The 25004-nt window shown below is 32.3% G+C and overlaps 2 protein-coding genes across 2 annotated transcripts in view; both read left to right on the top strand.

Moving 5' to 3' along the window:
• Positions 1-5693, top strand: part of LOC108903986 (cytochrome P450 9e2) — a 36637-nt gene extending 30944 nt beyond the window's left edge. Inside the window, exons 10-11 of the mRNA XM_018706352.2 lie at positions 2427-2657; positions 5136-5693. Coding sequence (XP_018561868.1) covers positions 2427-2657; positions 5136-5590 — 686 coding nt within the window. The 3' untranslated portion in view covers positions 5591-5693. The remainder of the gene's footprint in view (positions 1-2426; positions 2658-5135) is intronic.
• A 4878-nt stretch (positions 5694-10571) lies between these two features.
• On the top strand, positions 10572-25004 carry LOC108904007 (cytochrome P450 9e2). Its single transcript, XM_023455207.1, has 8 exons — positions 10572-10589; positions 12998-13254; positions 13674-13837; positions 19698-19846; positions 21574-21756; positions 23958-24165; positions 24215-24457; positions 24510-25004. The coding sequence occupies exons 2-8, from the start codon at positions 13049-13051 to the stop codon at positions 24959-24961; spliced, it is 1605 nt and encodes a 534-aa protein (XP_023310975.1). The 5' UTR covers positions 10572-10589; positions 12998-13048; the 3' UTR covers positions 24962-25004.

Here is a 25004-nt window from a genome sequence, read left to right as displayed (position 1 = left end):
AGAAAGTTTGGACATTTTTGGCTAGTCGCCAGTCCATAAATCGGCTTAACTCAGCTTCATACCTGCTTCTGGATTTTGTGGGCAGCAGTTCCGAACATATTTCGCTTGCTTTCTGTAAAATCTCTTCAGAATCACACATTTTCACACCCAAACTTCGGGAATTCAACAATTTTTGAAGTATCTAATCAACAAAATAAAGGAGCCGTGACGGTTGCTATGAAACTCAGCCAACTTGAAACATTGCATAATTTGGGTGACAACATCATACAAAAATCACAATCTAGAGACGCGTGTGCAAAGATGACATAACCGTGTACAAAATGTTTAGCACACGGCGTACGCAAAATACCGTTTTCAGAGCGTGTTTTCCGTGCGCAAAACCCCCTTTTGCAAGGCAGTCGTATAAAAATTTTTTAATGTAACTAACACTAACAATATCTATCCCCAATATCTAAAGATTTCAAAATATGTCACGGTTAATGGCTTAGTAATTGCTTTGATAAAAAATTATTGGTTCAAACCAATATTACATTGGTTGTAATGAGGAAGTTGCATCAAATTTTCTTTCGATGCAAAATTTATTTAAAGTACAGAAAATTACTATAAAAGTATGTTTCTATACATAAAACTCCTTTAAACTGGACTATTAATATGTAATTAATTATTGAAATATTGAATACAATTAGGTAGGACCTTTTTAGTACTGACGTCACATATGCCAATTAATAATAGGCAACCCCATAGTACACATGTAATGGAGAATTTCTCAGTATTTTTACTAGATCGATTTTCAACCTTATGTACTTTGGACATAATTGCCCAAAAAATGTCTTCTTTGTCATGACCTTAAATATCGCGATATTCTGGCAATATCAGAAATATTCAAGAAGCTTCAAACCCCAAGTGACTAATTAAAAGAATTATAGAATTTATACATACATAATGTCACACGTGTTGGTCGTTCTTAAATACTTAAATCCTTGGAAAAATAAATGAATTAGAAGTTATTCATTTTTATAGTATCTATGTAAATAGTGCACAAGGGTCAGATTCGATCTGCACAATTTCATCTATGACTATTTGTTGGGGGTTTCCTAAATATGTGACGTCACACTTAAAAAGTCTATTGATCAAGAAATTTGTGACGTCAGGATCCGGCATATGTGCTGAGGCTGCGTTTTAGTGCGTAGAGAATTATTTTGAATTTCTGTATTCTTTTATAGGAAAACTATCAATTATTAAAAATTAAAAATGTATGCACCAATTGACTTTTTACCAGGAAAGGAATTTAATAAGAGAAGAATAAAAAAATGTGCAAGTTCTCCATTATGTCCAATTATAAAAAGTACATGGAATTTGCCGAATATTTGATAATTCACATTTAAAAGTTATCCGGACTGGTATCTTTCCGACAATTTATTTTTATAATAACCACATTACGTTCACATTACATGTTCCATAGAAATAAACACGCATCATAAAAGTAATAAAAGGCATATGGTGTGCCAAACTCGCAAATATATCTTTAGAAATTCTCAAATTAACACAAAATAAGAAAAACTTCCTTCGATGGGGATTGTCATTTAATTCGTTTCCACCAATAATCATTGTTTACTTAATTGGAATATGTAAAGTGAATGTAGTATAGAACTAATAATACGTATTGTAGCTGTGCTATTTAAAATCATAGGAAATTCAAAAGTTGGCTATGAATATAAATGATCAGAAAAAAATTGGAATAAGAATAATTTAATAGAAAAAGAAACAACAGAAATAACATACAAAGTTATAAAAATTGTTCCAAATGATCACCGTTTTCTTTCAGGTATAACTTTATTCTTCGTCGAAAACTGAACTCTACTCTATCCAATAACTGCTGATTGTTTCTAATGAATCTGCATTTATCCGTAATGTAAATTATTTAATAGTGCAAATCTAAGACTGATGTTAAGGGAAAATATTAGGCGCTTGTTTGAAACGAATTGACATTTTCGTAGCCCATTATTTTTATTAGCTGACATTCATTGACCCCAGCAATTATGTGCTCCTTAAATTGGAACAATTACAGAGATTTTAATTTGGTAGTATCAATTTACGGACCAAGAGAATTTTTTTCTAATTAAGCCGTATTACTAAAAATCCTTTATAACTTTTGAGAAAGGCCATTCGGTTACAAGTTTCTGACTCAACCCAACAATATATCATTATTCTTATCAAATAAAATAAATCAATTTCTTGTGACAAATCAGATTTATAACAAAAATGCTTTGGGGATTATTAACAAAATAAATAATTACCAAAAAAACATAAAAAATTATTGTGCCAAAGCTGTGGTAATTCCATGTACATGGAATATAGGAACACCCTGTATATCCTGATTCCTTTTTTCTAATAAATAATATAACTCATAACCTAGAAATTTTTAGATGAAATAGCCCTGTCTAACGAGGACTTAATGGCGCAAGCTGTATCTTTTTTTATTACTGGACTCGATCCAGTGGCTTCTTCTATATCTTTCACTGTTTACGAATTGGCTGTGAACCCAGAGGTCCAGAAAAGACTTAGGCGGGAAATCTTCGCTACCCTGAAGAGCTGTGAGGGAAAACTAACTTACGAAGCCCTGTTGGATATGAAATACTTGGACATGGTTGTTCTTGGTAAGTATATAATAAAAAATTAAGTACCTAAGAATGTCTGTATCCATTTTTCGCGATGTGTTCAGCTACTTTCAATCTGTTTATGGCACAAAAAGTTCGTCCTGCTGTTGATCAAAGGGTAACGAAACTTTTCAATTTAGGTTAGTTTCCGTGGCACTTACCAAAACTTTTTCAAGGAAAATGTCGCTCTTCTCATTTTTAAACTAGAAATTCAGTCTTCTGGTCGGTATTTGTATTTGTTGTTGTTGTTGTTCGACTGATCCAAGGTGCACGCTTTGAAGCCACTGGTCTGTAACCTTTTTACCGTTTTTAATTGTTGCTGAACCAGAATTATGATATGCTTAGATCCATCAAATGCCTGTGCGCTAAAAATACTGATTCCTGTAGCTTATGAGTGTGTGTGTATCACTTAAAGGTGGATAAATCAGCTGTTGTATGGCATAGAGTATAGATACACTTCAGTTAATGGACCTAAATGGTACCAGAATTCTAGTGAGAGAAAAAAGATCTTGGAGAAGACTCTACAAGAAGAAACATAAATCTAAAAAAATCTAAATAATTTGAATCAAGGAGAACCCATAGAACTAGAATTATAATTTCCAAAAAACTCGTTCAAAACAATCAAGACAGGACTGCCACAAACCAAACACAGCAACGACATAGATCAGTGCATAGAGCCAATACAAACTTCTGAAAAATGGGGTGATGTGTCTTTTATAGTCCAGGAAACCAAGGATTTTCCCTCCGAATTATTTCGGATAGAACCGATTGACGTGAAATAGCTCAAGAAACAAAAGTTATATAGTACCGATGAGCGCTTTTGCCCAGGAGATGGAAGCCATCCCTTCTAGGGGGTGAAAAATAAAATATTGAAAATAACCCCAGGAATCGATAAAGCAATCAATTTTAAGTAAAAAGTATCTTATGAACATTTTTATTGGTGATTGAAAATGTACATTTTTTATTAAAAAAAAGACGTTTTTCAATAGTTTTTCTCGAATAACTCGGAAAATAGACATTCTATGAAAAAAAAACATCATGAAGCTTATAGAAAAAGAAAAAGATTAAGTGTTTTTTCATTTATATAAGTGCAATAGGTGCTGAGATACGGCTGGTTGAAGATTATTTCATGTCCGCCAAAAACTGAACTGGACGCATTTAACGTAAAATAACTAAAAAAAATCTATTTTTCAAGAAAAATGCACATAACATTTTTTAAAGTACTTTAAAAGGTCTTTAAAATGAACTTGACTTTAAGTGATTAGCATAAAAAATTAACAGAGTTATGATCAAAATAAAACTGTTAATTCGCTTTTTCGGAAAAAAATCAGTACAAAAACTGATAAATTTTTTAGGAGATTTAAATTTAAAGGTAATCCTTCTACGATTTACATTTTTTATGTGCTAACAATATATTATACAAGTTTAAACGGTTTAAAATGAATATTTTTGAAAATATTACATTTTGATTGAATAATTTTTTTTAATTCCAAAACAAATAACATATTTTTGAAAATAGCTTTAAAAATAAAAAAGATACGAAATATACTCAAGAGTAGAAGAGTTTAGATTATTTTTCACAGAATATTTTGTTTTTTTTTTGTGTAGGATAGAAATTAACAGAGATGTCGCTGCTAGAAGTCTGCAGCTTATGGGAAGGTCATGTTCTTCAGACCCTTTAACCTCAAAAATAATGCATTAAAAATATTCAATATTACAGTACTTTTAGCTGTCGAAATTTTCCATTGTTGGATCGTCTTAATAGCTTTAAAATTAAGGAAGTTATATGTAGTTAAAGAAACCAGCGGTACCTCTTACCGCTTCAATTTTCGGAGCATATCAATATTTTGGTTATCCACAACTTTGGAGCATTCTATATACATAGAATACCTTCACTTTTTCCGTTTAATCTTTTAATGATTCTACTTATCAACCTATGCCTAAAAGAGGTCTAACAATTACAAAATGTGTTATTTCGTTAATAAAAAAAACCTTATTTTCGTTTTTTAATATTATATCACTCATTGTTAGAGATAGACCCAACAAACCCTATATAACTATGCTCGACAGGGAACGTTCTATTCAAATATGTAAAAATATACAGGGTGTTCCATTTAAATTAACATCTGTGGCCATTTTGTTTGAACTTCATTTATTTTTCTACTATCATTTTCGAAAACTTCATGAAAAATCGTGCAACTTTTGTATATCACACTTTTTTATAACTCTTAAAACAAAAAAGTTGATAGGGTTGTCAAAATATTGTGAATCACCCTGTACACACGTAGAGATATTAGGCCAGTCCAGTCGAGTAAGACATCGTGGTCAGAATCTAGACAAACATTATTGAATAAATTTCTTTTATCTTTTGTAAAACTCAGTGGGAAAATACTTTTATCTTTTGTAGCGAACATCGGCAATGTCAAAAACTGCCATATCCTGAAATTATTCACATTCCCTATTCTCTTAATTTTTTAGAAAGCTTCAGGAAATGGCCACCATACACAATAATAGCTAGAGACTGCACCAAACCTTACACCATAAATCCAGTTCTACCTGGAGAAAAAGTGGTACGCATAGAAGAAGGAATAGAAATTAAATTGCCCGTGTATGCCATCCAGCACGACCCCAAGTATTTCCCCGAACCAGAGCGTTTCGAACCTGATAGGTTCAGCGAAGAAAATAAAAAGAATATCCACCCTTGCACTTACTTTCCTTTTGGCTTGGGCCCCCGTACCTGTATCGGTGCTATGTTGTCTCTGGTAGAGATAAAAGTGATGTTGTTTCATCTTCTGCATCGCTTCGAAATTGTTCCCGTGGAAAAAACAGCCGTGCCATTGGTGTTTTACAAGAACACTATACTCAATTTAAAACCTGTAGGTGGCACATGGCTTGGATTCAAACGATATGATAGACGACGTGAATCTACATAGAAACGATGAGAAGTATTTTTACCGTTGTATGTGCTTAAATTACTCTCTAAAATTAGCAAATAACGTACGAAAACAAACACAATTACATTTAGTTGTAAAAAGATGTAAACAATATATCTGATCGACAATGCTTTGAATATGAGGCATAGATACAGCCGTGGACAAAAAAAGTTCCCCAAAAATGTTTAAGGGGTTCAAAGTACGAAAATGATTAAATTCTGTTTTATAAAGAAACAATTGAATTTTATTGTCCACAGCTGTAGCAGGTTATCAAACTCTTTTATTTACCTGAAACCGATAGTGAAACAAAAACAGACCTCATAGCCCAGTGAATGAAATTTGTAATACGTGTAAATCAAAAAGTAATTCGTTTCAGATTGAAACTTGGTTTAATCGTTAGCTAAGATAAATTTGCTATAAATAGAAGAAAATCGTCTCTAATCTGCAGTAAAAGTGGTATTTTGTTACCCTTAAGAAACTGAAAATTTGGTAAAAAAATATTTATTTGTTTACGATTTTTTGAATTTGTTTATTAGAAATAGCATTTTTTCAATTGCAAAAACGCGGTTATTAGCGTTTTAATAAAGGGCCTTATGAGGGCTCATTTGTTTCGTTTTGACTTATATTTTCAAAATATGTAATTGGAAATTGTAATTTCATAGGACAACCTCCTCAAAACGGCGCATAAACAAATAATGTAATTTGTTTATAAGGTTTTTCGTGGATAACTTTGCGATGAATGAATATTTTTTAAAGCCGCTTTGATATTAGTAATCCTGGTAATTTTTCACAAATTTAAAAACAAATTGTTCTAGGACCATTTTTATCCGAGATAGCGTTCTTTTTAAATTCATAACTCGTTTATTTATAAACATTATGACTTGAAATTTCGAGAATAAATCAATCAACCCTTAAACTTCATAATAACGGTTGAAGATATCGAAAAAATGCATTTTATAGTAATTTTTAACCCTTTAAAAAATGTCCTCGAATACATTTTTACACCTGGAATGTGGTTGGTGAAATAAGACAGAAACGTTCCGTGAGTTCAAATCTTAACTGCCCGATAATTTTGCGATATTTCCGGTAATTGTGGACCAATTTTAACTTATAAGTATAAACAAAAGCGCTTTTTAATACAGCTAAAAACTCAATTTTTGGTGATTTTTACATTATAATCATTGTTTAAACATTTATCTTGTTGTTTTAAACCGATACTTTTTGAGAAACATTATTTCTTTTTGCCTACTAACAATCAAGTTTCAATCTAAAACGAATTTATTTACAATTTTTTTTTTATTTATTGGGCTATCAACTGAAAATATTACAATATTAGCTCAGCAAAATAAATATCAATAATAAATAAGTCAACAACAAATCGCAAGGAATAGTGATACATTTTCTCAATGACTGCAGAACTCTTTCAAAAACACCAGATTCGTTTCTTATTTAGTTACACCCAGCAATTATCCGCCCCAATGGACCTTGTGGAAATAAATGGATTAGTCCATCAAATTGCTCATCAAAATTTAGCTCTGTATACCAAATTTCATTCATTTATCACAACGCGATTGAGAGATATTGCAAAAAAATGATTTCCATTCCTCCCTCTTCAATGGGTCCCTGTGCCCTTAGGAAGCATTTCCGGACCCATGTTCATATGAACTTTTTTACTTAGTTTTGATCATAGAATCGGCCTGTTCAGGGTTGGCAGCTAATTATGAGACACCCTGTATTAGTAATAATATAATCTGCATTATCTATTACTTGAGGACATAGGTGAATTAAATGGCAAAAGAGAGAAACAACGAAAGGAAATTATTTGATAATGATCTACACTACAAGGTTCGAAAATAAAAAATTTGACGATGTAAACATCGTTCTTTATTGTTTTAATCCCAAAGATAACAGCACCGTTAGGATCAAAACATTCATTTTAGGTCCAGTCAGTAGTGACATAAAAAAAAGTGCAAAGCGGTCTAGAAAAGTTCCTAGGGTGTCAACATTTCGGACAACATGGTAGGTAATATACAAAGCAACCGATACGTATCAAGAATTACTATCGTTCATGCGTCCATGCATGAACTTGATATTTTGAAATGAAATCTTATCTGATATCTAAACTTTATCGAATGTTTCACATTTGGGTGTTTTCTTAACTTTTTTGTTTGACGATACTATTTAATTTTAATATTACTACAGTACGAGATATTTTCTGTAAACATAATCCATATTACATTTTTAACACCTGATATTACAACAACTGGTCAAAATTTTATCCACCGACATTTGGGTCCGTCTTATTCAGTTTCTACGAACTAACACAAATGTTGTCTTGCCTCACTAAATTAAAACGACATCCATCAACTCCGAGTTGCTATACACGCAAGCCATTTTTGACACTAACTACTAGAAAACTATTGTAAACACCACACATAAGAGGTAAACACTAACGCAACGACCACGTGGCTCTCCACGCGTATTGAAAATGACGATAGAGACTACAGTTGTCCACATATGTAATGGTTGAATGTACTACAACTTTTAGATATTGACTTCATTTCTCATGCTGCATGTATTCTCAAATTTTTTGTGAAGTTGTGAATTACCCTGTACAGTATGCTTGGATTTAAACATTTACATTTCATTCATTCTTTCGGATTATTTCAAAATACAAATCAACTAAAATGTTCCTGCTTTTGTACATTTCCCTTTTACGGGCGAACTCTCCCACTTCTGATGTTAAAGGAGAGACACAATCTCAACGACATGAAACCTGAGTCATAATTAACTTATCTGACTCAAAAATGCAGTGATTAATATGGTCTCTAGTAATTATTCCAATTTCGATATAAATACGTTATGTTTTCGTTAACAAATAAAGAAGACATATAGGTTCAAAGTTGGCAAAAGCACAATTCGCACTAGAGTGATCTTTAAGGTGACCTACCCCAAGTATGACTTTGAGCTTTGAGGATTAACGTATGTTAATCTCATTGCACACCAATGATTATAGACTAAAAAATTTAATAAATGGGCAGCAAGGAATTTAAATTTGGTCCCGGTTTGACCCTACAACGAACAATTTTCATGCTACGCGAGAAAGTGTTGGGAAAAGTTTCATCAAAAAAACACATATCTTCACATCAAATACATGATTAGTCCGTATGAATACCATCCAAAAACTAATTCGCCTGACTGTATCGTACTTACGTAGTACGTAATAACAATTGAGATATGTGTTGAGTGACCCAAGGTCAATTCGTTTAATTTGTTTACATTTATTAACACTGACCTATGGAAAAGGAAACTGCACATCGCATACTTAAATCTCTTATACAGGGTCTAATAGATTAGAGCATACATCATTATTAATTTATTTTTCACAATTTTCATACATATTTCTACAAGTATCGTGTCACGGTAGCTTTTTCCCTCAACAACTTTTATTAAAAAAGATTTTCGGTATCTCATTTCATTTAAAAGATATAAAATGATATCTATAGAGAAAACCAGTGGTTCGATCGGGTCTGTTACGTCGTTTCATGTCTCTTGAACAGAAACAGATATCTAAAAATTTATTTTATGAAAGTTGTTGTGAAAAATAAACACTTTCATATTCTGTAAAAAAATAAATTTACAATTAATCTACTCTCCGTAAAACAGATCCGTTAAAAAAAATATTATTTTTTGATTCAATAAATCCTCAAAAACCCAGTTAGCCTTGTATTTGCGCCAATCTTAGGGCCTTTCGGTTTGGTAAAAATAGTAGCTATTAATAGCAACTTAGAGTTACTCTGAACTGATATTAGTTGCTAATAGGTACTATTTTTGTCGAAACGAATGCCCTCTTGTCTCACTCTGTATAAGCCCAAATTATCTCGGTGTAACAACGAAATATAGAACTGACCTTATCGCTGTCTCAAATTCGTTGCTTATTTCCAAATCATTCAGTTTGTGTATGGTCGCGGTGTAGTCGGCTCATAAAATTTTTTTAAATCTATAAAAAACTATAAACTCGACACCAAATATAAAAATACATTTTTGCTAATTTATAAATTCGAGATGTGTGCGCGTTAGTAATGTTTATAGACATCATTTGAGGTAAGGTCTAATTTATTAATAATAATAATAAGTAGACACGCTATCTAATAGCCTAATAAATTGTATTCTCTTTTATGAGATATTATTATTTATAAATATATTTATTTATTTTCTAAATGCAACAAGATAAAAATATTAAGACCATAAATATACACGATGTAATATTTAAGGCGGATTCTTCCATTACTCTGGCAATATCAATAATACACAAAAAGTTACACCAACCAAATTTGTTGAAATTAACTTTTATTGATTGATTGATTTATTTATTGATGGATTGTCTCGTTTCTACCAGGCGTTATCTAACTCGCTAATTTGATCAAAATACTAAAAATATATTAGGTCTAAAACGTACAGTTTCAGATTTATTTGACGTTCTTAGTGTTGTATACAGTGTAGCTCAAAATGATGAAACAAAATTCATATTTTTTCCAGGTCAGCTGAAACAGGTCAATTAGTAAATAGAAATTGTCACTTTTCTGCGACAATTTTTTATATTTTATAGTATAATAAAGAATTAAGCGATATATAAGGTTATACCTACTTTTCTGTCATAGTATTTAAAAAATGGAGGAATTAAATGAAAACAATAATTTAGTAGGTACTACTTTTTATTTTATTACAGCATATGTTCAAAGTGGTCCCCATTAACTATTACACAATGCCCAAGTCGGTGTTCAAAGTTATCATTTACATTTTGAATAACATTGGTTTTATGTTTTGAACTTATTGATTGATTTTTCAATCATTCGATACTGTCTGCTCTGTTCACATACACTTTGCTTTTTAGATAACCTCACAAAAAATAATCTAGTGGGGTTAAGTCAGGGAAGCGTGGCGGCCATTCAAGCGGCCCTCTTCTGCCTATCCATCGATTTGGGAAAACTTCATTAAGGTAATTTCCTACATCAAGGCGAAAATGTGGAGGAGCACTATCTTGTTGGAACCAGACATCACCAGCAGGCTTATCGTGCTCATTAGGGTTAGGAAAAATTAATTCCAAGGCTAAAATCAGCTGAAAACGCAAAAAATCCTATTAAATGTCGTCTGTCAAATTGCCCTCAAAGAAATAAGGTCCCAGTATGCGATTTCCTACTATTCCAGCCCAAACATTTACTTTTTCCGACCATTGGGTATGTTTTTCTTGCATGCATGCGGATTTTCTGAGCACCAAGACCTAGTATTTTTTATATTTGTTTAAATTTACCAATCGATCTGTTTTTTTTTGAAGCGTCTTTCCAAGAAATTTTAAAACCTGCTTTAAAAAATTTGAATTGATTGAATATTAACAAAGATATTCTAATTGTTTATAAGTACAAAAATTCGACCAATGTTTAAACAAGCGACAGAGCTCTCCTAATTGACGGATTCGAATTTTTCAAAAAATGTTTTTTTTTAAAATCTGAATTGCAAAAATTATTATGCAATATCTATTGCACCGATGTTGATGAAATTTGGTGTGATGATTCTACATAACATAAAGTTTTCTTGAGCCAAGTATAAAGCTCCTATACCCAATTTAAATACCCCAAAAAAATTCCCTAAAAAAAAATTTTGTTTTTTAACCCCATTTTTGCGATTTTTTCGATTTTTACCATAATAATCATGATTCATTCGATTTCTAACTAGTCATGTTTTGTAAAAAATTTAATTACAAACCTCTTCCATTTTCGCCTAAAATCAACTCTTGAAAAGATACATATTGTGCCGTCAAGAGTTAAGCCCACGTNGTTAGGAAAAATTAATTCCAAGGCTAAAATCAGCTGAAAACGCAAAAAATCCTATTAAATGTCGTCTGTCAAATTGCCCTCAAAGAAATAAGGTCCCAGTATGCGATTTCCTACTATTCCAGCCCAAACATTTACTTTTTCCGACCATTGTGTATGTTTTTCTTGCATCCATGCGGATTTTCTGGGCACCAAAACCTAGTATTTTGCCCGCTCACGGTTTCGTTTAAGCAAAAAATTGCTTCGTAAGTGAAAATTATGTGATTTTTTAAGTTTGTTTTTCTAATAAATTACTAATTTCCTCGCAAAACTGTAATCTTCTGTCTGTGTCATTTGCCCATAGTTATTATAAGACTTTGTAAAGATGCCACTTTTGAGACTTCAGAGTTCTGTCAACTAAGCACTTCAACAAGTTGAAGTTGGCTGAGATAGATCTAATGGATGAGTGAGGATTTTCAGCAACGGCGAGCATCACATTTTGTTTTACAAATAATTCTTTCCGGTGTTGCCAGATTTCTGCAGTAGCTACCAAAACGATATTTGTTTAAATGGCTAATTTACCAATCGATCTGTTTTTTTTTAAAGAAGCGTCTTTCCAAGAAATTTTAAAACCTGCTTTAAAAAATTTGAATTGATTGAATATTCACAAAGATATTCTAATTGTTTATAAGTACAAAAATTCGACCAATGTTTAAACAAACGCCAGAGCTCTCCTAATTGACGGATTCGAATTTTTCAAAAAATGTTTTTTTTTTAAAAAAATCTGAATTGCAAAAATTATTATGCAATATCTATCTCACCGATGTTGATGAAATTTGGTGTGATGATTCTACATAACATAAAGTTTTCTTGAGCCAAGTATAAAGGTCCTATACCCAATTTAAATACCCCAAAAAAATTCCCTAAAAAAAAAAAATTTGTTTTTGAACCCCATTTTTGCGATTTTTTCGATTTTTACCATAATAATCATGATTCATTCGATTTGTAACTAGTCATGTTTTGTAAAAAAATTAATTACAAACCTCTTCCATTTTCGCCTAAAATCAACTCTTGAAAAGATACATATTGTGCCGTCAAGAGTTAAGCCCACGTTTTTTTATGCGCATAGAAAAATTTTCATTTCTAGTGATATTTGAAAGCCAAAAAGCCAGAAATCTCCGTGGATATACGATTTACCAAAATATGGCTTTTAGAAACAGATACCGTCTGGACTATTATCTACTAATTAACCCATTTCAGCAATTTTTTAAAATCTGACTTGATAAAAATATGAATTTTGTTGCATCATTTTGGACACACTGTATTTTCACAATTTAAATTGTAGAAGCAACTGTAGTAATTTAAGCAACAATTTATTGATAACGACAATGATAATGATAATTGTTAATCTCTTTACTTCGTTCGACACAATCATTTTTTTAAAGTAATAAATAATATATATTATTAAATGCAGATTTAAACAATTATTGAATATTCTGTCAACTAAACATGTTGTTTTCGTACTACTAAACAAAATACACATCACGACTTTACACCGAGACAAATGTACCTACTGAAAACGTCATCTTTATTTCAGATCTTCCCCTGCATAAATAAAGTTTTAAACCAGTCGTTGAAAACCAGCACCATGTTGATGATAATAATTGTTGCATCGATTGCAGTGGTAACTTTCTTTTACTACTACATTAATAAAAGACAGAACTACTTCAAAGACCGTGGCATTACCCAAGGAAAACCTACGTTTTTATTCGGCCACACTTTGGGAACCTTAATACACACTAGAACATGGACAAGTGTTGTGCAAAGTGTTTACAACCAGAGTCCTGGAACAAGGTAAGAACATAAATCAGCAAGAGTGCCGTTTACATGCCACGTGACAAACTGTTACGTATACCCTTGAGATAATACGATCGCTGATTGGTTGAATAGAATCCAGCGAAAAAGTGCACCAATCACCAGTCTGTGAAACAGATTGTTGTGTTTTAATGTAATCTTGATCTTATTGTTTTATTAAGATTTAATTCCTGGTCATGGTGCTCGTTTCTGATAATTTAAAAACTGTTAATTTTGATATAGTTTGAGTTAAGCTAAAGACATGGAGCTACTCCAAGTGCTTGTTTAAACTGAAGTGTTCCAATTTTCAGTAGACAAATGAGAAAGTGTTTAAGAACGTTTGATTATTACATTCTTTATTCTTCTCAATGAACAATTTTGATACAGACGCAGCTATGTACTATTTCTGTATATTTCAGATACACCGGATTGTACAACTTCCACTGGCCAGTATTGGTCATAAGGGATCCGGAGCTACTGAAACAAGTGTCTATCAAGGATTTCGATCACTTCACTGACCATATCACTTTCATGCCAACAGATGGTGATCCGTTATTCTCAAAAAGTTTATTCGGCCTCCATGGTAAAACTTCAGTCATATTATTTAGGTCTTTGTTCAACTGCCTGTTTTAGCTTATACAAGATATTTCATAACTATACCGAACAGCACTTGTTTAGNGGTAACTTTCTTTTACTACTACATTAATAAAAGACAGAACTACTTCAAAGACCGTGGCATTACCCAAGGAAAACCTACGTTTTTATTCGGCCACACTTTGGGAACCTTAATACACACTAGAACATGGACAAGTGTTGTGCAAAGTGTTTACAACCAGAGTCCTGGAACAAGGTAAGAACATAAATCAGCAAGAGTACCGTTTACATGCCACGTGACAAACTGTTACGTATACCCTTGAGATAATACGATCGCTGATTGGTTGAATAGAATCCAGCGAAAAAGTGCACCAATCACCAGTCTGTGAAACAGATTGTTGTGTTTTAATGTAATCTTGATCTTATTGTTTTATTAAGATTTAATTCCTGGTCATGGTGCTCGTTTCTGATAATTTAAAAACTGTTAATTTTGATATAGTTTGAGTTAAGCTAAAGACATGGAGCTACTCCAAGTGCTTGTTTAAACTGAAGTGTTCCAATTTTCAGTAGACAAATGAGAAAGTGTTTAAGAACGTTTGATTATTACATTCTTTATTCTTCTCAATGAACAATTTTGATAGAGACGCAGCTATGTACTATTTCTGTATATTTCAGATACACCGGATTGTACAACTTCCACTGGCCAGTATTGGTCATAAGGGATCCGGAGCTACTGAAACAAGTGGCTATCAAGGATTTCGATCACTTCACTGACCATATCACTTTCATGCCAACAGATGGTGATCCCTTATTCTCAAAAAGTTTATTCGGCCTCCATGGTAAAACTTCAGTCATCTTATTTTTGTCTTTGTTCAACTGCCTGTTTTAGCTTATACAGGATGTTTCATGACTGTACCGAACAGCACGTGTTTAAGGCCTTAAATTATTATGCCGATTTGTTATGTATCAGCAATGCCAAATTTGGTACATGAGTTGCGTGTATTATTATATTTAATTGATAAAAATATGAATTTGTTATAAGCCCAATAAGGGCCGGAATAGGGGTAGGGTGCCCTTAAAATCATATCGATGATTTTTTTTATCAGTATGCCAATTATTAAATAGTTTTATCAGTATTACAGGAAATTTGATTTAAATTTTTTTTACTCTTACAAATTTTTTGAAAAAATAACGGTTCGTGAGAAAATCGGGATTTTGTGAAACAGCAACATTACTAATCGAATCGGACAAAAAGTAAAGTATGCAGTTTCACAATTTGTTGACTAGATTTCATGTGCCATTTACAAAAAAGGTATCAAGAAAAAGCATTTTCATTAAATTAGATTCTTTATTTTGTTTTTAACATTTTAAAAAAGAGGAACCTCACAAACAAAACATTAATAAATTCAACTTTAACCACATGAACTACCGATATCGTCAAACAGCGCTATATTAACTGTTGAAAACGGCTATCATTTTCTGTAATACATAAATTTACCCTTCGCCAAGAATTAAAGTCTACCCTGCGCAATAACTGTAGATTATTTTTTATGGCGTTGCATTTGTTATTTATACGATTCCATAAATATGCTTCAGATACAACCGGTGTAAAATAAACAAATTCTTTTATTTGCTCCCACTATAGTAAATAGACTATTAATATATTTGTTTAAGGAGATTTCGAGTTATAAGTAGTACATATTTTATAAACAAATAAATAGAAATATTTGATAAACAATACATTTTATTAATTATTATGAATGAATATTTATAGTAATTGTACAGTTATTACACTTAGTAACATTTATAAAATCTGGATAATTATTCCCCTCGTGTTTACTAATTGTCACATTTTTCTCAAAATGATTTAACCACTCCATTTCAGTCACCTGAGGCTCAATATTATCTGACTGATCCCTTAAAACAGTACTACTATAGTAGGCTCGTATACGATGCAAAGTAGAGCAAAAAATTGTCGGCCTTTTATCAAAGGAAAATCGTGTCATCATTTTTAGGAGGCGTAAGATAAATCATTTCAAATTTAAAATGAAATTNGGTGATCCGTTATTCTCAAAAAGTTTATTCGGCCTCCATGGTAAAACTTCAGTCATATTATTTAGGTCTTTGTTCAACTGCCTGTTTTAGCTTATACAAGATATTTCATAACTATACCGAACAGCACTTGTTTAGGTCCTTAAATTATTATGCCGATTTGTTATGTAACAGTTATCGTTGAAGAGATATTGGTCTCTGAAGATGAGTGTTAAATTTTGAAACACAATAATATTTCAGAAAATCCTTTACATAGAGCAACCAAATTTGGTACATGGGTTGCATTTATTATTATCTTTAAATGGTAAAAATATGAATTTGTAGGAAGCGCAATAAGGGCCGGACTAGGGGTACGGTGCCCTTAAAATAATATCGATTTTTTATCAGTATTCCAATTATTAAATAGTTTTATCAGTATTAAAGGAAATTTAATTTAAATTTTTTTTTACTCTTACAAATTTTTCGAAAAAATAAATCAAATCGGACAAAAAGTAAAGTATACAGTTTTACAATTTGTCGGCTAGATTTCATGTACCATTTTTGACGTTTACAAAAAGTAATAAGAAAAAGCAATTTCATTAAATTAGATTCTTTATTTTGTTTTTAACATTTTAAAACAACAGGAACCTTACAAACAAAATATTAATAAATTCAACTTTAACCACATGAACTACCGATATCGTTAAATAGCACTACAATAACTGTTGAAAATGGCCGCCATTTTCTCTTATACATAAATTTACCCTCTGCCGAAAGTTAAAGTGTACAATACGCAATAACTGTGGATTATTTTTTATGACGTTGCATTTGTTTTATATACGATTTCATAAATATGTTTCAGATACAACCGGTGTAAAATAAACAAATTCTTTTATCTGCTCCCACTATAGTAAATAGACTATTACATTTATATACATTGTTTTTAAGGAGGTAAGTGAATTTTACCGTAGAAGCGGAAGTTGCTATGGAAACGGGAGGTAAGTGAGGTAACTACCTCCCTAGGAAAAAAGCGTTTTCGAGTTATAAATGCATATTTTAGAAACAGATAAATGGAAATATTTGAACATTACATTTTATTAATTATTATGAATGAATATTTATAGTAACTAGTTAAATAACTAGTGAACAAGTATAAACTTTTCCAGTGTATGTAGATGCGGTATGTAATATTCTACGTATTTTTTTAATGAAACCATTACATTTGTAAATTTCTTTTATAAATTATGGAGTTGTTCCTTTGTCTTATAATGTTTGTCTTTTGCATAATAGTTTTTTACATAAATACTGTGATCCATCATAATTTTAAGAGATTTAAAAAATACATTTGTTTAAACAGCTATGCAGATGTTTGACTTAGATTGATAAAACTTGGATCGAGAATTCAGTTAAAACTCACTGAATACAAATTTATGAACCAGTGACGGTGATATTGAATGGATTTTTTTTTAAAATTTCGACACCACTCAGTATTTTGATTCATATATAGATTTAAAAAATATACAATATAATACATTATTTTTATTAAATTCTAAATGTAGGTACAGTATTTTTCTCAGATTTATTTATTTTTTCTCAGTTGCTGCCATCATTTTAATAATATGTGTCTGATTTTACCTTTTTTACTCTCTGTTAAAATTGCTAATTGCAGCTTTATACAGTCAGTGAGTTAATTTATGAAGTTGATGAATTTATTAAATATGTATATCGCAAATGTATTACGCATTTTTTTATTGTAATTAGGTAATCAGTATTTTTTTATTAATTTTGAATATTAGTGGCTGAAAACGTACATAGTTGCGCGAAACTAAATGTGTACAAGACATAGCTAGTACCATGCGAAACATCGCCATAATTTTAAAAATGTTGTCACCGCCGTTTTTGGGGGTGAAAATTCGAAATATTTAGAATTATTCAAATTTCGTGGCTGTAAATGTACGTGGGTATTGTATTTTTGAAACCGAGTGAAACTTTCATATACAACCAACTTTTATCTGCTCCTACTATAGTAAATATTAATACATTGTTTTTAAGGAGGTAAGTGGATTTTACCGTAGAAGTGAAAGTTGCTATGGAAACGGAAGGTAAGTGAGGTAACTACCTCCCTAGGGAAAAAGAGTTTTCGAGTTATAAATGCATATTTTATAAACAAATAAATAGAAATATTTGATGAACATTACATTTTATTAATTATTATGAATGAATATTTATAGTAATTGTACAGTTATTACACTTAGTAACATTTATAAAATTTCCCTCGCGTTTACTAATTGTCACATTTTTCTCAAAATGATTTGACCGCTCCATTTCCAGTCAGTTGAATATTATCTGACTGATCCCTTAAAACAGCACGATGCAACGTACTACTAAAACCTGGAGTTGAAGTGTCATTGTAAAGAATCCTGTTGGCTATTTCAATTTTGTTACTGAAACTGTCAGCAACATAACTTTCTGCAATTGTGGCTGATTTCCACCCACCATGTCTCTTGATTGCTAATACATCAACTCCAATAATTATTAGCCAATAATGTTGCCGATGTTCTTCGGAATGAATGGCCTGTGTATGTTTCAGGATGTTCTAATTTCAGAAACTGTGCAATCTTATTTGGAATCATAGAAACGGTATTCTTGCCGACTGGTTGGTTGTAACATGTATCTGCTTGATAGCGTATAAAAAAGCGTGAAATTTCTGTTTTAATTTCCAATCTAATCTTGTTATATTTCTTGAGAATTTCTAGATGAGAAACAGAACCCAGACGAGAAATAATTGTAAACGTATGTGACATACCATTTTTAGAATCTGGAATTGTAACTACAATAATGTCATCGAAATTTCTGAAATTGACGTTGTCCAAAGTAAGTTTGCATAACTCATTAGAACGGCAAGCTCCTGCAATGCCTAAGACCGTCATTACCTTCGTTAACAAATATGTGTTATCGGGTGCTTGAACGAGAAAATCGTTGACTTGTTCTCTTGTAACGTTTGACTTTTTAGGTGTATAGCCGGTCGTTCTTACGTTTCAAAAATGCTATCAGCTTGGAGTATTTTGATATATCCACTTTCTTCTCTATGAAAATAGTTGACTTAATCATTGAGTATTCACTCCACAAACTCGCCGGTGACTTTAAAGTTCTTGAGTTCTCCATGAAATATGCTAGTAGTGACATTTCATAAACACCGGTATTTTTGTTCTGGCACCATTCTTTGAAATTTCTATATGCTTGTCCGTAATGCACTTTTGACTTCTCGGGCAATAAAAATTCGCAGGCATTTGCTACACTTTGTATCTGAAAATCACTCATTTAGAAATAATAATTCAAAACCAGCAAAATTGCAACTTTTATATAGCTTTGTTTATAAACACCTTAGAAACGACAAAATCCAAACAACCAAGGCGACCTGCAAGATTTCGAACAATGTCGAAATTAATTCATTAAGAAATGTCAAAAAATAAAACCTAATCTTTATTTCATGAACCATAAAAAAACTGTGGGAGCAGATAAAATGTATACACCACGCAGCAGTTAAGTACAATTTACTTCCTTTATGGCGTAAATAACTATTAAAGCCCCCCAGAGAAAAAAGCACATTTGTTCAGAACTTATGATTTTGGTCAATTTTCTGGATCATTTCCTCGTCCTATCCTAAAAAAAATGTTACATAACAAATCGGTATATCATAAGATCTTCAACACGTGCCTGCTCTGTGTCGGTAGAATTATGAAACACCCTGTATAAATCAAAACGGCCTTGCTCGATGTTGGCTATTGCGCAAGAACTTTTACATCATCTCTTTCTAGGTCGGGAATGGCGAGAGATGAGGACTCTCTTAAGTCCTTGCTTCACGAGCAGCAAAATGAAGTTCATGTTCAACCTGATAACTGAGAGCGCGGAAAATTTCGCGCAGTATTTCCTGAAAAAAGACGAGGACCTTATAGAAGTCGAAATGNATAGAATGGAAACCAGTTAATAAATATAACAGCACATCAGTATCGTTATCGTATCGTATGTAAACTAAAAATAATAAATGTTTTTAAGATCGTTTTCTAATGTGAAGCGGCCAGTTTACTTACCGATGACGTCGCACCAATAGCAACTCGTTCTACGACACGCCCCTACAGGATGTTCATCTCCAAATTTCAGCATACGATTTAGTCAATTTTCGAGTAGAATTTTTCACAAAATATTTTATAATTAATAATTTTAAATAAGGCCATATTTAAATATGTGGACTAATATAAAAAATCCGGCATGTGCAAGAGGCCTATTGTGGCTGATTTCTAATACATCAACTCCTGTATTAGCCAGTAACGTTGCCTATGTTCTTCGGAATGAATGGTCTGTATATGTTTCAGAATAAGGCCATATTCAAATATCTGAACTAATATAAAAAATCCGGCATGTGCAAGAGACCTATTGTGGCTGATTTCCACCCCCATGTCTCTTGATTTCTAATACATCAGCTCCTGTATTAGCCAGTAACGTTGCCGATGTTCTTCGGAATGAATGGTCTGTATATGTTTCAGGATGTTCTAATTTCAAAAACTGTGCAACCTTATTAGGAATCATAGAAAGGGTATTCTTGCCGACTGGTTGGTTGTAACATCTACCTGCTTGATAGCGCATAAAAAACGTGGAATTTCTGTTTTAATTTCCAATCTAATCTTGATATATTTCTTGAGAATTTCTAGGTGAGAAACAGAACCCAGACGAGAAATAATTGTAACCGTACGTGACATACCCTTTTTAAAATCTGGAATTGTAACTACCATAATGTCATCGACATTTTTGAAGTTGACGTTGTCCAAAGTAAGTTTACATAACTCATCAGAACGGCATGCTTCTGCATTGCCTAAGACCGTCCGTCATTACCTTCCTTAGCAAATATGTGTTATCGGGTGCCTGGACGAGAAAATCGTTAACTTGTTCTCTTGTAACATTTGACTTTTTAGGTATATAGCCGTCATTCTTATGTTTCAAAAATAAAAATTCGCAGACAGCATTTGCCGCACTTTCTATTTGAAAATCATTTAGAAATAATAATTCAAAACCAGCAAAATTGCAACTTTTATATAGCTTTGTTTATAAACACCTTAAACACAACATAATCCAAACAACCAAGGCGACCTGCAAGATCTCGAACAATGTCGAAATTAATTGATTAAGAAATGTCAAAAAATAAAATCTAATCTTTATTTTATGAACCATAAAGAACTATGGGAGCAGATAAAATGTTATACACCACGCAGCAATTAAGTACAATTTACTTCCTTTATGGCGTAAATAACTATTAAAGCCCCCCAGAGAAAAAAGCACATTTGTTCAGAACTTATGATTTTGGTCAATTTTCTGGATCATTTCCTCGTCCTATCCTAAAAAAAATGTTACATAACAAATCGGTATATCATAAGATCTTCAACACGTGCCTGCTCTGTGTCGGTAGAATTATGAAACACCCTGTATAAATCAAAACGGCCTTGCTCGATGTTGGCTATTGCGCAAGAACTTTTACATCATCTCTTTCTAGGTCGGGAATGGCGAGAGATGAGGACTCTCTTAAGTCCTTGCTTCACGAGCAGCAAAATGAAGTTCATGTTCAACCTGATAACTGAGAGCGCGGAAAATTTCGCGCAGTATTTCCTGAAAAAGGACGAGGACCTTATAGAAGTCGAAATGAAGAATGCTTTCTCTCGCTTTTCCAGCGACGTAATCGCCACCGCAGCTTGTGGGATAAAAGTCAATTCTTTGGAGAATCCAAAAAACGAGTTTTACTTGATGGGGCAAAAGTCTATAGATTTTGGCAATATCTGGAAGAACATAAAGTTCCTTCTGTACCTTTTAATACCACCCATCAAGAATGTAAGTTAAATAATGCGGTTTGTAGCTTTTACATATTAGTACAGTTATTGAAGCTTTTCACCTCCGAATTCTTTGAAACTGAAGCGATCGATTTGAAATTTGGCAGATAGTTAGAGAAAAGGTCAATGAACATTAGTGACATAGCGCCGATTGATGCTTCCACCCTGTTGGGGGTTGACACCCCTTCTCGGGGGTGGAAAATGTTTTTCAAAAATAACGCTGGAAATCGAGAATCAAATTTTGAGCAAAAAATATTCGAAGAATTTTTTGGAGAAATCAGTACTTTTTTAGTTATTCACAACTGAAAACTTGAAATTTTGAGTGAAAAAAAAAAACACTTTTTCACAAAGTATTTTTCGCGAATAACTCAAAAACTACGCATTTTATTAAAAAAAGTGCAATGAACAAAAATGTAGTTTATAAATAAACAAAATTTTTTAAAAAGTGTTGTACGTCCTATACAAAGCGAAATATGGTTAGTGGAAGAGGACTTGTTTTGGGGGGAATATTCGAATCGATGTATTCAACGACAAATAACAGAAAAAGGATTAATTTTCCGTGTATAACGCTTCTGGAGTTTTTTGTAGTACCCAAAAAGACCTTCAAAATGAGTACTTATAAAAGTTAATGAGAGCAAAATTGAAGGAGTTATCGTCAAAAACAGATGGGTAACTCATATTTTTTTAAGGAAAAATGAGCAGTAAACGCTGTACCATTTCCATCAGAAATAAAATTAATCGTAGACCCTTTACAATTAGTTTTGTTTTAGTATTTTTCATACGATCCTGAAGTTAGACCGGTTTAGAATGCGTATTTTTTTAATAATGTACGGTAAAAGTTGAAAACGTATTTTTCATTATTCAAAAAAAATTGCCTTATTTATATAATAACTCTGAAACTATCAAAGATACGTAAAAAATGATAGATAACAAAAATGTAGCTTTTTTTCAACAAATATTTTGCTTTTTTTTATTCCTATAGCATAAAAAATAAAGGAGATATCGCCGCTTGAAGTATTAATTTTAGTGAAAAGACGACCTGTCTCGAGCCCTTTGATCCTTTCCCTTTAAAAAACCAAGGACTTAAAAAGCTTTATATGCAAACGATCTTACGGCTCTTGAAATTATATTTAAAATGCTTTTTTGCAGGATACTATAGCTTCAAAATTAACCGAGTTAGGGTAAAAAACCAATGACATTTTTTCGAAGCAAAATAGGCTTTCTCACTTTTATATATTGTATTATTATACAAATAAAATAAGTAAAAAAATTTATTGTGATTATTAATATGCAGCGTAACAATTTTTTTATGATTGATTATATTTAAAAATCGATTATAATAAAAATATTTTACATTAATATTGGTAAACGGGTAGTTTATAAGAGTTGAAAATGGCAAAAGTAAAATATTCTTTCATAAGCAATATAAGGGAATTTTTATTTTAAATTATTGCACAATTATAGCATCCCAAGATTTAAAACGCAATTTTTTATCATTTTTTTAGCAGGGGTGATTTATAAGGGTTGAAAAGTGTTATGAGATACAAATTTTTTCAAAAGCAATGAGGGAATTTTTATTTTAAATAATTGCACCGTTAAAGCATTCCAAGCTTTTAAAAAGTAATTTTTTATAATTTTTGTCAATACAGGAGTGGTTTTTAGGGGTTGAAGGGGAAAAATTATTTTATTAGCTATAAGGTAACTTTTATTTTAAATAATTGCACGATTTAATCATTCCAAATATTTAAAAAGTAATTTTTTATCAGTATTTTTGCATAGGAGTAGTTTTTAACGGTTAAATAAAGGGTCGAAAAGATCAAATACATCATAAAATATGTTCGAGAACATAGAACATTATTTAATCTTTGTGCTTGAACAAGATTTTATCGATAAAATGCTTAAAACTCATTTTTTTCACTCAGGGGTAGTTTTTACCCCTGAAAAACATGAAGCGTCAATTGGGCTTATGTCACTTTTGAGCCTAAGATGAGCCTTATTCTAAATTTTCACGCAAATCCATACAGAAAGCCTTAAAGCAGTCGTTTTCGAACTTCAGAGTGTAACTCCTGTGTAACTTCCTGAGTGTAACCTAATGTAACTGTTTTAATTTTTAAACCGCTTGCGACATTTTTAATCGTTTGTGATATTTTTTGCGTTCCTGATATTTGTATGTAGTATTATGTATTCATTCAAACATTCCAGGTACTAAAAATACAGTTGCTTACGGACGACGTATCCACATTTTTCAGAGGTCTGATAGACGAAACCATCAAAGTGAGAGAAGAAAAGGGAGTTGTAAGACCAGACATGATACATCTCTTGTTAGAAACTCGTAAAGGAACCCACAAAGAAGAAACCAACGACGTCGATACAGGATTTGCTACAGCTCAAGAATCCCCTAGGAGCCTAGGTAATTTATTTGTTTCCTCGTACACGGTGAACAAAAAGGAATGTTTTAGAAAAAGAAAAAGTAAACAGAGTTCTGACAAATGAGGATATAACCGCCCAAGCCTTGCTCTTCTTCATCGCTGGTTTCGACTCTGTGTCATCAATGATGTGCTTCACCACCTACGAGTTGACCGTGAACCAAGATGTCCAAGAAAGACTTAGACAAGAGGTTTACTCCACTTGGAAAGCATGCAAAGGAAAGCTGACCTACGACGCACTACTCCAGATGAAATACTTGGACATGGTGATATCAGGTTAGTGTTTTCTCAATGTTTATATCTCAGTTACCAAATCTGGTCTTTTTAGAGACTTTAAGGAAATATCCCATCAACCCAGCAATGGACAGAGTGTGCACAAAGCCTTACACCATCGAACCTGCCTTACCAGGAGAAACTCCGGTACATTTGAAGGTAAACGACGCCATATGGTTGCCGACCTACGCCATACATCACGATCCAAACTACTACCCAAATCCAGACCGGTTTGATCCAGAGAGATTCAGTGACGAGAATAAGGGTGACATCAAACCCTACACCTACTTTCCCTTTGGTTTGGGTCCGCGTAACTGTATTGGTTCTAGGTTCGCTTTGTTGATGATAAAAGCCGTGATCTTCCACACCTTGTTGCACTTTGAACTGGTGCCTGTTGAGAAGACTGTCATTCCAGTTAAGTTTTCCAAGAAAACTTTCGGTTTGACCATGGAGGGAGGATTGTGGCTTGGTTTCAAAAAAACTAAAGACGGACAAGTTGCAATCTAATACTGTATATATGCATTTTTTTAATATATATATTTTTAATACA

This window comes from Anoplophora glabripennis, unplaced genomic scaffold (assembly GCF_000390285.2).
Source record: "Anoplophora glabripennis isolate ALB-LARVAE unplaced genomic scaffold, Agla_2.0 scaffold237, whole genome shotgun sequence".
NCBI classification, from domain to species: Eukaryota; Metazoa; Arthropoda; class Insecta; order Coleoptera; family Cerambycidae; genus Anoplophora; species Anoplophora glabripennis.
This window is presented reverse-complemented; position numbering and strand designations above follow the sequence as displayed.

Excerpts from the sequence above, each read along its gene's own strand:
- LOC108904007 (XM_023455207.1), top strand. The coding sequence starts at position 13,049 with ATGTTGATGATAATAATTGTTGCATCGATTGCAGTGGTAACTTTCTTT. Across the intron at positions 21,757-23,957 it reads TAATACCACCCATCAAGAAT|GTACTAAAAATACAGTTGCT; the intron begins GTAAGTTAAATA and ends CAAACATTCCAG. Across the intron at positions 24,458-24,509 it reads CTTGGACATGGTGATATCAG|AGACTTTAAGGAAATATCCC; the intron begins GTTAGTGTTTTC and ends TGGTCTTTTTAG.